Source organism: Pleurodeles waltl, chromosome 1_1, assembly GCF_031143425.1.
Source record: "Pleurodeles waltl isolate 20211129_DDA chromosome 1_1, aPleWal1.hap1.20221129, whole genome shotgun sequence".
Taxonomy (NCBI): domain Eukaryota; kingdom Metazoa; phylum Chordata; class Amphibia; order Caudata; family Salamandridae; genus Pleurodeles; species Pleurodeles waltl.
In genome coordinates, this window is record NC_090436.1 from 860517121 (window position 1) to 860532527 (window position 15407).

General features: G+C 43.8%; 1 protein-coding gene across 7 annotated transcripts in view; it reads left to right on the plus strand.

Annotated features, from left to right (window-relative positions):
• AGTPBP1 (ATP/GTP binding carboxypeptidase 1) overlaps positions 1–15407 on the plus strand; it is an 863873-nt gene that overhangs the window by 384960 nt on the left and 463506 nt on the right. For all 7 annotated transcript variants that reach the window (XM_069229549.1, XM_069229567.1, XM_069229576.1 and 4 more), the window contains one exon: positions 9753–9846. In XM_069229549.1, coding sequence (XP_069085650.1) covers positions 9753–9846 — 94 coding nt within the window. The remainder of the gene's footprint in view (positions 1–9752; positions 9847–15407) is intronic.

Consider the following 15407-nt stretch of genomic DNA (forward strand, 5'->3'; position numbering starts at 1 on the left):
CTGTGCCTGCCCTCACACAATACAGTCTCCAACCCCCTACAGTGTTTCTGGGGCCAGGACGGGGAGAGGCAGGGTCTTGTGCACTACAAAGGCTTTCCTTTGAAGTTTGCCTAATTCAAAGGCAGAAATTAGTATAGATTTTGGACTGCTGACCCCACAACTTCAGAACACTTCTGGAACAAGAGGAACCTCTGCCATAAAGAAGAGCTGTGAGGAGGAGTACTGTCCCTGCAACATTGTGAGTCCCAAGAGCCGGGTCACTGACGTACCAGACTCCGCTCAGCACCTGTGGCCTCGTGGTGTGACTACAACCACGAGAGGTTGCCCCATCACGTCTTGACCTGCCAGATTCATCGACCCCTGCCGGATCGTAAGGATCCAACACCTCACTGTATCACCTTCCCTGCAATCATAAGGAATAGACGCCTCACCTCCCCTGCCTCGAAGTAAGGAACTGGCGCCTCACCTCCCCGGTAGCAGTAAGGAAACGGCGCCACCCCGGCTCCATTAACGCCTCACCTCCCCGACTCCGTGCAACACCTTTGTTCCATTGTTTTCAAAGGTACTGTACCCTGTGCGTCTCCATGACCGGCACCGCCCTGCCTCGTGAGTGGCATCAGACTTTTGGGAATGACTCTGTCAACGACATTGTGATAGTCCCAGTTGGAGCTATTGTGTTTCTAAGCACTTGATTAGGATTCAGCATTTAAAAATTCATATCTTTGCCTGTGTATGTTGAATTTTTGTTGTTTTGGTCTTGTTTTACTTAGATACATTTTGGCTGAACTGGGTGGTGTCCATTTGCAGTGTTTTCACTGTGTTACTGTGTGTGTGAGTACAGATTCTTAACACATTAACCTCTGAGAAAGCCTGACTGCTTATGCCAAGCTACCAAGAGGATGAGCAGGGGTTATCTTAGGTGTGTGACTGCCTTACCCTGACTAGAGTGAGAGTCCCTATTTGGACAAACTGACTGGCAACTAGAGACCCCATTTCTAACAATGCCTTTTGATGGCACTCGTCTCTTCAAAGAAAAGGCGGACTAAGCGCTGTAGCGTTTCATGGACAGTAGGGCTACAGCCAGGTCCTTGGTCCTTTCCATGACCCCCGAATCTTTACACGTCCAGCAACCCCGGCCAGCAGACAGATATGGGACAGGCAGCCAGATTTTGAGCCCTTCTACCACCTCCCAGCAGCTTCAGTCTCCAAAACCCTTTGTGCCCTCCTGCTATCATGGGCATCCAGTGTGAGGGGAGGATATGCCATCACCTGCACCAATGGAGGTTATTAACATCCAACTCCTCAGTTTTGCAGTTTCTACAAAGGGGCTACTCCTTCCTTTTTATGACCACCTCCCCCCCCATCTGTGCTACCTACTTACGACAAGCTGACGGAGGACCACCTTTTCTTACTCTGTCAGGTTGTGTTAGCTCCCTTAGCCAAAGGGGAACTATAGAGAAGGTGACAGCATCAGAAGTAGGTTGTGGTTGCTAGTCCCACTACTTCCTGGTGCCCAAGAAATATGGAGGCCTGCGTCATATTCTAGAGCTGCGCCATCTCAGTTTCTTCCTAAAGGAGGAGAAATACAAAATACTCATGCTTGTGCAAGTCTGGTCTGTCATGGACCCAGGAGACTGGATGATGTCACTGGATTTATAGTATGCTTATTTTCACCTTCCCTTCCTGCCTGCCCAGAGGATTTACCTGCCCACAGTCTTTACCTGCGGTTCACAGTCAGTTAAGAGCACTTTCAGTTTGCCATGCTCTCCTTTGACCTTACTAGTGCCCCTCAGGTGTTCACGTAAGTGATAGAGGGTGGTTCAGCTCATCTGTGGAGGTCCGGGATTCCAGTCTTTCCCTACTTCAGTGATTGGCTGTTGAAGGCGAGCTCACCTTAGGCAGTCATCTCACCTTCAAGCTACGGCATAGCTTCTGCTCTCACTGGGGTTCCCTATCAACATGCCAAAGTCATAACTTACTCCTCAGATGGTCCCTTCCATCAGAGCTGTTCTGGACACAGTGAAGCTTTGGGTCTATCCTCCCAAGCAGCGAGTCCAGTATACTCAGACTATGATACTGATTTTTTGACCTCTACCCTGGATTTTAGTGAGACTGATTCTGAGGCTGTTGAGCCTCATGGTCCTCTGCTTCCTTCTTGTGATGCAAGCCCACTGGCATATGGGGGCTTTGCAGTGGTACCTGAAGTGCAAGTGAGCCCAGCGTCGGGGTAATCTCTCCGACTTGGTCCAAGTCTTGGAAGGAACTGCAAAAGACCTGCAGTGGTGGCTTAGGAACCACAGTCAGGTTAGTGGCAGACCCCTCTCCCAACCAGAGCTGACTGTAGTGACAGATGCGTCCTTCTAGAAGAGGTGGAGACTAGGGACTCTGATTTTCAGAGGAATCTTGTCTGCACATCAACCTGTTGGAGCTCCAAGCGGATCTGGCTGGCACTGAAGGCCTTTCTTCCTACAGTCCGGGGAAGGCTGATACAGGTGTTCACAGACAACACCACCTCTATGTGGTATTGCAACAAATAGGGCGGTGTGTTGTTGTGGACCCTTTGTCAAGAGGCACTGCTGCTCTGGACATGGCTGGAAACTCAGGGCATATCTCTGGTGGTTCATCATCTGGAGGGCTCTCTGAATGCCAGGATGGAAAAACTCAGCTGTCAATGCCTAGTGGATCACAAATAGTGTCTCTATCCAGAGGTGGCGCAAGGTATTTTCCAAGAATGGGGAGAGCCTTGGATTTGTTCACCTCAGTTGAGAACGCTCAGTGTCAACAGTTTTGTGTCTGCGAGTATCCAAGGCAGCTTTCACTCGGAGACACATTTCATCTCTAGTGGAGCTCAGGGCTTCTGTATGCCTTTTCTCCAATATAGTTCTAAAGAAGATCAGGAATGACCAGGTCCAAGTCGTTCTTGTGGCTCTGGGTTAAGCACTGAGAATCTGGTATTCCAAGCTGTTGAGCATGATTATCGGTCCTCCGATCAGGCTGCCTCTTGGGGGTGATATTCGGTTGCAGCAACAGGGCAGGGCTCTTCACCTGAACCTGAAATCGCTTTGCTATAATGCCTGGGGATTAAGCAACAGTTGACAGCTTTCAACTTTCCTCCTTAAGTATGCAATGTTATCTTGGCAGCCAGGCTTCCCTCCACCAAGATGGTATACTCTCCTGTTGAAGCAAGTTTGTGCATGGTGTACAGATAAGCAAGTTTGCCCTCTACCTGCACCCCTTTCCCAAGTTCTTTTAGTTATTTTTACCCTAACCCAGCAGGGCTCTGCTTTAGGAACATTGAAAGGTTATCTATCTGCCATATCGGCATTTCTGTGGTTGCCATATCAGCTATCCATTTTCAAACCCCATATTGTAAATAGGTTTCTCAAAGGTCTTTAATATATGGTTCTACTAGCTGCTTTCGTTATGCCGCATTGGGAATTCACCCAAGTTCTCACATTTTGGATGTGTGCTCCCTTCGAGCAGCTACACAATTATCCTCTTAGGCCCCTTACCATAAAAATGGTCTTCCTAGTGACAATAACATCTGCCCTGAGGGTCAGTGAGCTACAGGTGCTGTCATCACAGCCTCCACACCGTACCATCTACCCAGACAAAATGGTCCTTTGTACTGGAGGGTCCTTCCTACTGAAGGTGGTAACTTGCTTTTATGTAGGCCAGTCCATCTCTTTGCCTATCTTTTACACTGTGCCTCACCCCTCCAAAGAAGAGGAGAAGACTCTATTGGCTTGACCCAAAAAGAGCATTGTCATTCTACCTTGATAGCACAAAAGAGTTCTGGATGGATGATCAACTCCACCTGGATGATCAACTCTTTGTGGGCTACGTTGGCGCCAAAGAAGGGAAGGTGGTGCAGAAAAAGGCCATCTCCTAACGGATAGTGCTCTGCATCAAAATCTGCAATGCTTTGGCCAAAAAGCAACCTCCTGAAGGTTTACGAGTCATTCTACCAGAGCCCAGGCTGCGACCACTAGGTTAGCTCGCGGAGTACCTGTCCTTTACATTTGTCAGGCAGCGATGTGGGCTTCTTTGCATATGTTTACAGAGCACAATTGCCAGGACAGTCAGGTCCGGCGTCATGAACATTTCACTCGTTCGCTCCTATGGGATTTTTTAGTGTAATCTGTGTCACAGCTTCACCTGCAGGGAGGTATTGGATGGGTATCTATTTTAAGGTAAGGAATCTCCGGCTAGAAGTCTCAATCAGAAGAACAAGTTACTTACCTTTGGTAACGCCTTATCTGAAAGAGACTCTATCTAGCTGCAGATTCCTTACCAAACCACCCTTCCTCCCTGCTCTGAAAATGGATTTCAGAGTAAAGGGTTGTTTCCCTTTTAAGGGCCCTAGTTTTATGCACCAGTGGTCAGTGTTCTTCGTGGGTCCGAGCTTCTGGCTTGGAAGCCCCAAAAACGTCAATGTATTGGGGTGATGCCTACATAGGCACCGCAAAGGTCACTTCCATTGCAGACAATGAGTCCACCCAGAGCCAAACAATGCTATCTACCAGCGCACCAGGGAACTGCTCATGAAAAATGGCCAGATCCCGTTTGACACCTGGAGATTAAACTGAGGTAAAGAATCTGCGTAAAGATAGTCTCTACCATGTAAGGCAATACCAAAGGTAAGTAACTTGTTCTTTATGATGTTATCATCAGTACTGCTATGTGAGGCTGCATGATTGTTGTAACTTCACAGATATTTCTGTTGTCTAAAGCTGGAGGTTCTCAATATCCAGACCACTATTCTTTTGTCGTAATATATAACCAAGAGTCTACTTATACTTATGTATATGGAGGCAATGGAATGGGGGAATGAAAAGAAGTGTCATTAGAAGTAACAACATGTACTTTATACATCGAGATACGAGGACTTGTTAAATTGTATATCTATAGTATTTGAACTACCTGTAAAAACAAATGTTGTTTTACCACGATACAGTGTTTCATTTCTATATCAATAAAGTTTCTATTACATTTTTATAAGTACTGCTAAATGAGGCAAGCGCCTATAAGGTTGTCATATTGCTGCATCTAATAAGTGAATCTGTAAGATTTCTCTAACTTGAGTGATATATGCCTCAGTCTGCAAGATCTATCCCTGCTATCTGCTCATTGTGAGAATGAGGTGGGTAGTTTATTTTTCTCACCCTGTTGCCGCAAATTGATTTCTTAGCCTTACAAGATGACTGAAAAGCTATTTGGAAGACTGAGGATGACACAGTGTAGTATTTATTTTGTAACATTTGTATAGAGCACAGGCCTTGCCACAAGAACTACTTGCATGATGTGTAATAAATTATGGAAACCTTAGATACTTCCTTCTTAGTGGCAAGAATACTAGTAGAGCCAAACTGGATAAAAACCCACTCTTCAAATAAAAGATGTGCTTCCCAAACAAAGCTTGTAGGTCGTTAATGGGCTTACGTTTGCTTTATTTAAATTATTTGACTTATTCTGGTTTGCCTGCTAGAGACTTAATTCATGTTTTACAAGAGTACAGTGTCGTTAACTCTTAACAGTTGGGATCACACACAGCATACAATCACCACAAGGTTCTGGGTTAATTAAGATATTGTTTCTAGACGATTTCTTTACTGCAGTACTGGAGCCAACTTCTGTGACACTGATTCACACAAGTCATGATTTCCCATTACCACAATAACAGTCCAGTTAGCCCCACAATGAGAAACATTTGGAGAGCAGCCTGTATTCCTTCTTCATTAAAATGGGGCCTGATTTGTCTGGAGCTGTTGGAGGAAAAAGCACACTGCACTGTACTCAAATGTTCAGCCATCTCCTTGGAGTGAATTCCTAGGACCTTCAAATGTGCTGACCTCTTTACATTTTCTAGTGCCTCAATCTTGTATTCCAAGTGCAGAATGGCTCCATCAGCTCCTTGGCGAAAGCCTGAAAAGGCTGTTCACCATATTCTTCACAGTATTGGTGTCCTGACTTTCTGCGCCCTGCAGACCTTGTCTCCATGTTAGTCACCATGATTTCATCTCCCACCACTTTCGTTCTGTCTTTTTTATGCAAGAGTTTACTACAACAATTGAATTTTCCTGCTTGTCGACTTCTTAACAGTTACATCAAGACACACCATAATTTCCTTCTGACCTCTGTTGACCTCACCTCACCAACAGTTCCATCTCACAGAGCCCCTTTGAAATGCCTATAGTATTTTCAGTCAGAAGTGCTCCGACAAGGTATAATTTGAATACCAATAGAAATAGCTTTTTATCAATTAGAGTGTACTGTGAGGTAGCTAAGGCCATCATCTTTTAACAGATCTGCAGGAGTAGTTTCCTCCTGTTTCGGTCTTCATGTTAAAGTCTGATAAGAGCAAGATTCCTGTACTGTGATACCGTGATACTGAAGATCTATTTTCATGGTGGCCACGTTTTGTAATGCTGAATGACACTAGTAGCGGGTCACTGCCAAATCACATCATTAGGGGTCACCCAGTCCTACCATCCTGCGTAGCAACAGACTGAGATACTCTTGGATGGGAGCTTGTATGACGTCTTCAGCCAAACGGGAGAGGTGTAGTCTGAAGCAATTAGAATGTCAGATCATTTCTACATGGATATGAATTCTCCCTACTTCTTACGGCTATAGCTCTTGTGTCATTAATGATGGGAGGCCTCTTACTTCCATAGTCTTGGCTATCAGGACTCATCATCATTGACCTGGCTTCCAGCCATTGATCCATATTTAACAAGTATGAGGAGCATTACTGCCTGCCCTCTGGAGTGGATGTATTAATCTTCAATATTAGCTGAATATCGTCAGAGAAGTTGTAAAATCATAACCCCAAGAATGCAGTGCTTTTTTTTCCAAAGAACTTAAATGACAGGATAAATGGTTTGTCACACTGTCCTTATTTGGGTGGTTTTTATCCATATACTGTTTGGGATCTTCCTGCATTCCCTCTGAAGGTTGCTTTCTGCTCAGGCCTGTCTAGACCAGTGAGACTGAATTCCAGCCATTGAAACTGGTTCTCCTCCCGAGAAATATCCAAAATGTAAGCTCTTTCACTGTTTAGATTGACTGTGCAATCTCTTGCACAGGTAAGCATGCCAGTTCCCTACACTTGCATTTTTCAGGTCTGGAGTACTTGATTTTGAAAACAGCTTTCATGCTGACTAGCAGCGTGTCTAGCAGAGTGATTGAAATCTATGTATTTTTGGGTGACAAACTGCTCTTTGTATTTTTAAAAATCACTATAAACCCTAGAAAATATCCAATGTTCATCCATAAGATTGTGCTCGAATTTCATTCTCTGTAAACTGGGTCATTACCAGGATTCAATCTTCTCTGTAGAATGGTTTTTACACTTTTGCACTTCAGATACTATAAGATTCCCAAGAGGACAGGCCTAAAAAGGACAAAGCAACTATACAAATATTTGAAGTGTGTGGCACAGCTAAAAAGCCGGAGCTGCAATGGTCAGATGGCTGTGGATTTCATTGCATTTGTCTGCAGAGGTGAAAGAATAGTGTTACCTAAGTTATGGCAGCTCCCACAAGAACAAAAGTCTCAACAGGGAGATAGCTACCAGATCGGTGGCATGGAGATCACCCAGACCTTTGCCACTAATATTGTGTGTACATTTATGCAGTGCTTAATTTGTAAATAAAAACGTGCCGGTGCCCACAGCCCTCCTCTTAAACACGCAGCTGCTGCAATTAAATATGCGAGCACAGAATACTAAAACGTCGTAATCCGGAAGCCATCTCGGGCCTCTTCAATCCACTGCCCCTTCAGCTCACTCTAGTAGCTTTCTACTTTCTCTCTTTGTGACGCCTTTTCGTTTTTCCCTTCCTCCGTTTTTCCATATGTGTCTTTTGCTCTCAGCAAATGCTTGAGGCAGAAGAATAAGCCCCGTCACTCAAAAATAAGTGCCGGTGCTCAGCATCGGAAACAACAAGCACAAATTAAGCACTGCATTTATGTTAACAAAGATAAGCACAGTGAGATAAGAAGTCTTGAAAAGGGTTCAAGTGATAATCTTAATCTTACTTTCAGACATTATTCTATAAAAATATACAATGGAAATACATTTTTCTCCAAATTAAGTTCTCCAGTGCTAGTATCTTTTATAGGTGAAGATGTAACCCAGGGTACCTCTCCAAGACGTTAATGATAAATCAAGAAATGCTTCTAACGAGACTCAGGTAAAGTTAATGAGTTAGTATGGCAGAGGCATGTGGGAGAAACGCCATGCTGACTTTATGAAAATTTGAAAGATAACATGTTTATGTATTATATTTATCAATATTTTCCCAATGTCATAAATATTAAAAACGCACACAAAGCTATAAAAGATTCTAATGCTGAGATCTGTGTCACAGGTAAGTAATTGCATTTTGCTCACTGTGTTTGCTTTGACACTTTTAGTTTACATTTTCTCTATATGATCCACCCACCTAACCCACTCTCTTCAATATCGGTTCACCTGATGGAGGTGAAAAGGAACCGAAAGTGAAGCTGAATAGGCAAGTAGTATGTAATAATATACATAGGCTTTCCATCTGCTGTGTCTCAGGTCCCTTCCCTTACCGGGGGTTGGCATACCAGATGCTCATGATCATGATGTTTTGGGGCTCACCATTTTCCTGGAGGAGGGAAGTAAGGCTCAGGGAGCTGCACTGATTTATCAAATGTGCTCAGTGTGAAGGAAGTGGGCCTTCCATATAACTACCTTTTCCTTCCGTTGTGGAAATGTATGTTTAGCTATGTGCCTGGAAATTTTTATTTTGACAGCATATATCACATGATATTGATAACCAAACAATTTCTAAGTTTAAAATCATCATATTTAACGTCTGAGATGAGGGGAACTTTGCATTTAGTATTAGAGTCTGGGATAATAATGACCAAGATGGGGCTGAGGGGACTGACAGAGGAAAGTGATTCCACTGGCCAATTCTAAAAGGTTCGCTCTAGGGCCCTACAGTGTGTGTGCTTTCTTTGTATTGTTATCGAAAATCTAATAAAATGTTTATTTATAAAAAAAAAAGTCTGGGATGATTTCAGCTGTCTACATGGTGGTCATTAAGCAGATTGTAGAGTAAATTGTTAGTGTATGGATGAGATAAACATTTAGCCTGTGCTATGGTGTGAATGTATTTCTGCACGCTGCCTCTCCCCCAACGTGCAAGAGAGTTTTGATTCTATGGATTTTTTGGTTCCCTGGGATTATTTGAGTGGGATTATTTTGGACTTTGCATTTTGTTGTGTTGGGCCAATAATTAGTTTTTGGTAATTTGTTAGATTTTAGTTATTTTTTGTGTTGAGGAATGTTCGGTGCTCTTCAGGGGGCTTTTTGGGTCAATAAAGAGAGTGATTGATTCACCTTCTTTCTGTACCAAAAAGGTGAGTATTTTGGGCCTCTGAGTTTTTTAATTTAATTTTTGTGTCTCTGGGTTTTTGGGCCTTTCGGTTTGTTGGTCTTTAGATTTTTTGGGGGGATGTTTGGGATTTACAGAGAGTGAGGGTTTGCAGCAACTCAATATTGTTTTTCTTGTTTTGGCTATTTGCTTTTTCTGGAGATTAAAAAACTGATATAATATTGAAAATCTGATCATAAAGTCCATTGAATTTCTTGCTCTGTTTTTTTTATACACTGTGACTTGCAATTGGAGATTCTATATAGTGTTATCAAAGGTGAACTAATTACTATTTTTCACTCAAAGCTGTTTGCTATGTTTTGTTTTTGCACTCATTTTCAGCCGTCAATGCTGTAGCTCTGGGAAAAAATGGAATAATCGAGCTTATGTTTAAGATCATTGGCCCTTTCAGTAAGAAGAATGCCAACCTCATGAAGTGAGTGCAATTTTACAAATGAATAGAAATGGCAAACTACATTTCCAGTGTCTATTACTAAAGGCCTGATTTAGAACTGGCGGAGGAGATACTTCCATCACAACGCTGACAGATATCTCGTCCATCCGAAACCTAAATCCCAAAGAATGTAATGGGATTTAGATTTCAGCAGATGGGATATCCGTCACCATTGTGACGGAGTAACACGTCTGCAGAGTTCTCTATCAGTCCCTAAATTTCTTAATATGAAAACGTTCCTGCTGTTAAAGAAATAGCAAATATCGTGATAATGGCTTAGCCGAGGAGTGTAGTATGTTTTCGTTTTCTCCTTCCAGTGCAGCGCTTGACTTTTGTATTAACTTGCCTTTAGCAATGCCAGTGAAACTGACTTGAGCATTCCTCCCACACCATTCATCATTCCCATTCTCTACAGAACACTGATGTATCATGCAGAAGGATAAGCGGTTTACTCACTTACATTTCATACCTGCATTTCTTGTTTTCTACTCCCATTTGATGGGCCTCCTATAATCTGTGTTTTTTACAAAATGGTATGATCACAGCTTTGAACTGCCTCCCAAAACGTTATCCCACAGTAAACTATCAGTATCAGCCAGTACTACATCCTAGACGCTGATGTCTGCTTCTACTAAGCGTGCGCTATTCTGTTTGGAAGAATAAAAAAATGAAAAGTTTGCCCCAAAGCAGGGTGCAGATTTCAGCTCATGGGTCTGACGGGGTTGTAGTGCTTTACATGTGCATCAGCTACATTATACAAGCCTATATTAATTTCATTTAGATAGTGAGCTGCACAGGATCACAGGGTGTTGAGCTGACTCTGAGACTCGAATTTGGTTCCCCAGTTCCAAAGTTGGTAGCTCTGGTCCTAATGTATTCCTAGCCAACAGCAATCTAAGGCCTGCAGAGATCACTGGACAATATAGGCAGCTGGTGCAGACTGCGCCCCGCACTCAGCTGGTCTATGAAGACCACAAGCATTCAACTCCACATAATTCAACACAATGCCACGCACTTAAGTGCCACGCAATTCCACAACACACAAATCAACACCACATAATTCCACTACACACACACCATTTCAACATCTCATAATTCCACACAACACAGTTCAACTCCACATCATTCCATTCCATGTCACATAATGACAATCCAACAAATTAAACTCCACACATTTTCAATCCACTCCATGCCATTTAAGTCCACTTCACATAATACCACTCCATGCAACGTAATTCAATTACACTCCACGCAGCACAATTAGAATCCAGATAATTCCTCTCCAACCTACATAATTACACTCCAAGCCACAGAATTCCACTCCACATATATCCACTCACCTTCAAAACACATAATTATGATCCACAAAGTTCAACTTCACACATGCCACATATTTACACTCCAAATAATTTCACACCACGCCACACAATTCAATTCCACATCACGCATAATTACACTGTACTCCATACCACATACCAACACACCACGTAAATACACCCCATACCATGACACATAACTTCTCTCAATATAATTTCACTCAATGCCACAGAATTCCATGCAACAAAATTCAACTCCTCACAGTTACATTCCACACCACACAATTGCTCTCCAAAACACATAATTGCACTATACACCACATACATCCAATCCACACCACAGACTTCCATATTATGCCACATAATTCAACACCATGCCACTTAATTGCACTCTATACATGCTACTCCATGACACAATACCACTACGCACAATGCAACATAATTACTATCAACATAATTCCACTGCACACCATGCCACATAATTCCACTACACATTAACTCTTCTAAATGCCACACAGTTCCACAACAAACAGTTCTACTCCAACCCACATAGATTCACACCACATAATTGCAATCCACACAATATAGTTCAACATCATTCCGCATAATTCAACTCCATTACGTGCCACTCTACGCCAAACAATGCCACTCCACGTAAATACACACCATGCAACATAATTCCACTCCACACCATGCTGCTTACTTACACTATACATATTTAAGCTCCACACCACATACATCCACTCCACTCATTAACACACGGCTAAAAGACATTGACAACGCCAATAATAGCTCTCGGATTGCCGAGACCTCTTGGCTTTGCCATTGGTTGTTTTTTTGTGTGATGCCATGAAGCTCAGCGAGAAAACGAGTTTTCTTGCTGTGCCTTACCAATCTGCTACTGGATATATATAATTTAGTGAAAGTAAGGTCCCCCCAGAGAGGTCTTCCCACATTTACTTCACAGTCAAGCTGGGCCTGAATACTGTTCATCAGTATTGAGATTTACAGACAGGAGATTCTACATGAATATCATTTTACTGACTTTTTAGCACATTACCTCTGCAGCCAATACAGTTTACATCATCATCAGTTTACTAGCCCCTGTATCTTACCCTATTATTACACAATGCAGTGCCGTGTCCTTCCTCGGCAGCTACGGCGGAGGACATTGCCGTCTTGACCACTCAGGACTGCATGGGAACTCGAAATCTGTCTGTTGGAGCCCTTATATGCTCTAGTAATCCGAATTGCTGCTTCTGGGACCTGCCTGCTACTAAACCGCGTGGCGACTGCTGAGGCTGTGGTGCTCTGGGCCCCTTCTCTGCGGCACGCCCCTTCTAACTTGTCAGAGGGGCCCCAGCTGAAGTCGGAGGATTGGGGGCCGAAAGACTTATGCCTGCCTGGTTGAAGTTCTGGACCTGAGCGAGGCCGGGGGTGTTTCTGGATAGTCACCTCACCTGGGCCTGTGGCTTGCTGCTGCTAGTTCTGTGGGGCGTCCAGTGGCATCTTTCCTGGCTGCATTTGCAACTTCCTAGCCGGTAGCTGTGGTGGTGTGGAGGCTTTGATTGGGGACGGCGCCCAGGCCTGCAACAGCATATGAGGCCAGTTGGTCACCCAGGACGCTGAGCCTAGCGCACTTCAGCTGGCAACTGCTGTCTGCAAGGAGCTAGTCAATTGCATGGGTGGGGGCCCACTACATATTCCGAGATTTCCGTGTGCCCCCTCTCCACTGCTTTCCATTACTTTGCCCGTAAGCCCCCAGGGGCCCTCTTGATTGACGTGTGGCCATGTGTTTTCTGGGGGTCGGCCTACCGCAAGCAGTCATTCAAGGAGTGGGCCAGTTTCCCTTGCTTCAGCGTAATCTTACCCCTACTTGCCCAGTGAGAAGATCGTGCTACAGGTTCCACTGTGGGCTTGCTGACCGGTAGTGGACCAGTGCTGCTGCCAATGGTATAAACGATACGCCAGACCCTACAAACAACAAATATCTTCCACACCCGGTTGGAGGGCCTGGCCTGATGCTCATTCTCCCTGGACTGGCCAGCATGATTGGACTCTTTGCAGATGGAACGCAGCTCTTGCAAAAGCAGCTACGCAGGGTTGGTAGAGATCACTGTCTCTGCGTGACTAGTTCTGCTAGTGCTGCTCTGTGATATGCACATATGTGGAGATGAGGCGGTACGGGGCCCAGGATTGCTATTTTCCTTGCGCTACATCCTCCGTGGGTGCTGATACTGCCCATCCAGACTCACAATAATATAACCTTCTGGGGTACCTCTCAGGCCCTTTGGCACCATGGGAAAATCTGATAGGTGACAGTCTAAGCTCCTTTTTGATAATCATCGTACAACCAAGATGGTGAACATTGAGTCGGAGACCCCAGAAACTGCGGGCCCCTCTCAGACGGCACCCTTTCAGCCAACGGACATGCAAGCACTTCTTAAGGGGATGCAACAGATTCTAACCTCTATCTAATCCAAAATGGACTCAATAAGTGCTAGGATAGATGTTATTACCTGTAAACTTGAAAAGCATGATGGGCGACTACAAGAGGCGGGACAACGCATATCTGTGGTTGAGGACACTATGTCATCCCAAGGGGATATGGTACTCAACATGGAAAAGGTGCGTACAGTTATTGTGGTGAAAAATGAGGTTTTAGAAATGAGATTCCACTGCAGTCTTCGCATAGTTGGTGTGCCAGAATCAGCCAACAACGGCAACCTAGAGTTGTATCTGTAAAAAATGCTAACCTCTCTGTTTGGTGCTGATTCTTTCTCACCCGCACTCATTGTAGAGCAAGCCTCACAGCACCTTATCAGCTCGGCCTCCCACTGGTGCATCGGCTCACCCCATCGTTGCCTGCTTACTTCATTTTTGTGACTGCTACCCTGCCCTCCGGTTGGCAAGGGAAAAACATTTGCTGAACTTTGACGGAAATACATTTTCCTTGTTTCCAAACTTCATGATTGCTGTGCAGGAGGCCCGCCATAACTTTGTTCCTATCAAGCAAAAGCTTTGCCAAGCTGCTATTCCGTATCCAATGCTCTACCCAGTGTGCCTTAAGATTACAGTTTCTGGCAAAGATCATGTCTTCACCAGCCCACAACAAGTATTGGACTTTATGCGCAGACATGTCTGCAAAGACCATGAGGATATGTGAGGGCTTGCCTCCTTAAGGGTGGCCTCGCCAGATGCTGACCTAAGTTGACTTGACCCCGCAAGAGGATATATGAGTTGAAGCTTCAGCATAGTTTCACTAACATAACATGTCCCCACGAATTTACCACTACTTATCAATTCATCCTTTATTCGATTTTGATTAAAATCATAAAACTACACATAATCAACGAATCAGTGTGGAAAAGAAAGAGAAAAACATCAATTTACATAATAAAACAATATTATATACTAGTTACAAAACATGATTGTAAGCAAAGCAATTCTATTATTATTACAATTTATAGTTAAACCCTTTTAAGAGCTTCCTGGGTTAAGTAATACATCGTAAAGTGAATTAAGTACAATGGATAACGACAATGGATAACGACAATCTAAGCATTTGATGTCCAAAGACAATCACTATCAAATCCAGTTTTATACTGGTCATGACACAGATCGCAGGCATATAGCCGGCTGCATATAAATTGCTTAACTTTACTGTGGGTAGCCTTTGGAAAAACTCCAGGGCAGCCCTGCCGTGCCTTATCTTGGCCTGCTTCAAGAATGATAGGATTTATACAGACCTCCGTGTGGAATAGTATTTACAAATAAAGGGTAAAGGTCATAGTGCTTTGTACAAACTATCCATTATAGGGACAGGCTGGAAGAGTAGAGCAAAAAATGCCATGTATTGGGGACACCACTAAAAAATGGGCAGTGTTAAGACATAATCAAACCAACAGGTACCTATGTTGTAGATTGTGTTCACCCATAAAAGATACGGCTCAATGCCAAGGCAAGTTCTAATTTGGGCGTGAGCTACAACCTTTGACAGGATGACATTTTTTGCCATCCTTTTCTCTGCACATCTATCTAAGAAAGCTTTCATAAGATGTTTCTGAAAGCTGGGCCCAAAGGTGGTAGGATTCAAGAACAGCTCAACCAAAGGCCAACCAGTTACAGTCTTGGATATATATGACAGACAAGGTATTTTAAGGCTCTTTTCCAGGGCCAGGCAGCCAGTCAGGACTGAACAATTTAGTTTAGTCTCCTCCTTCATCC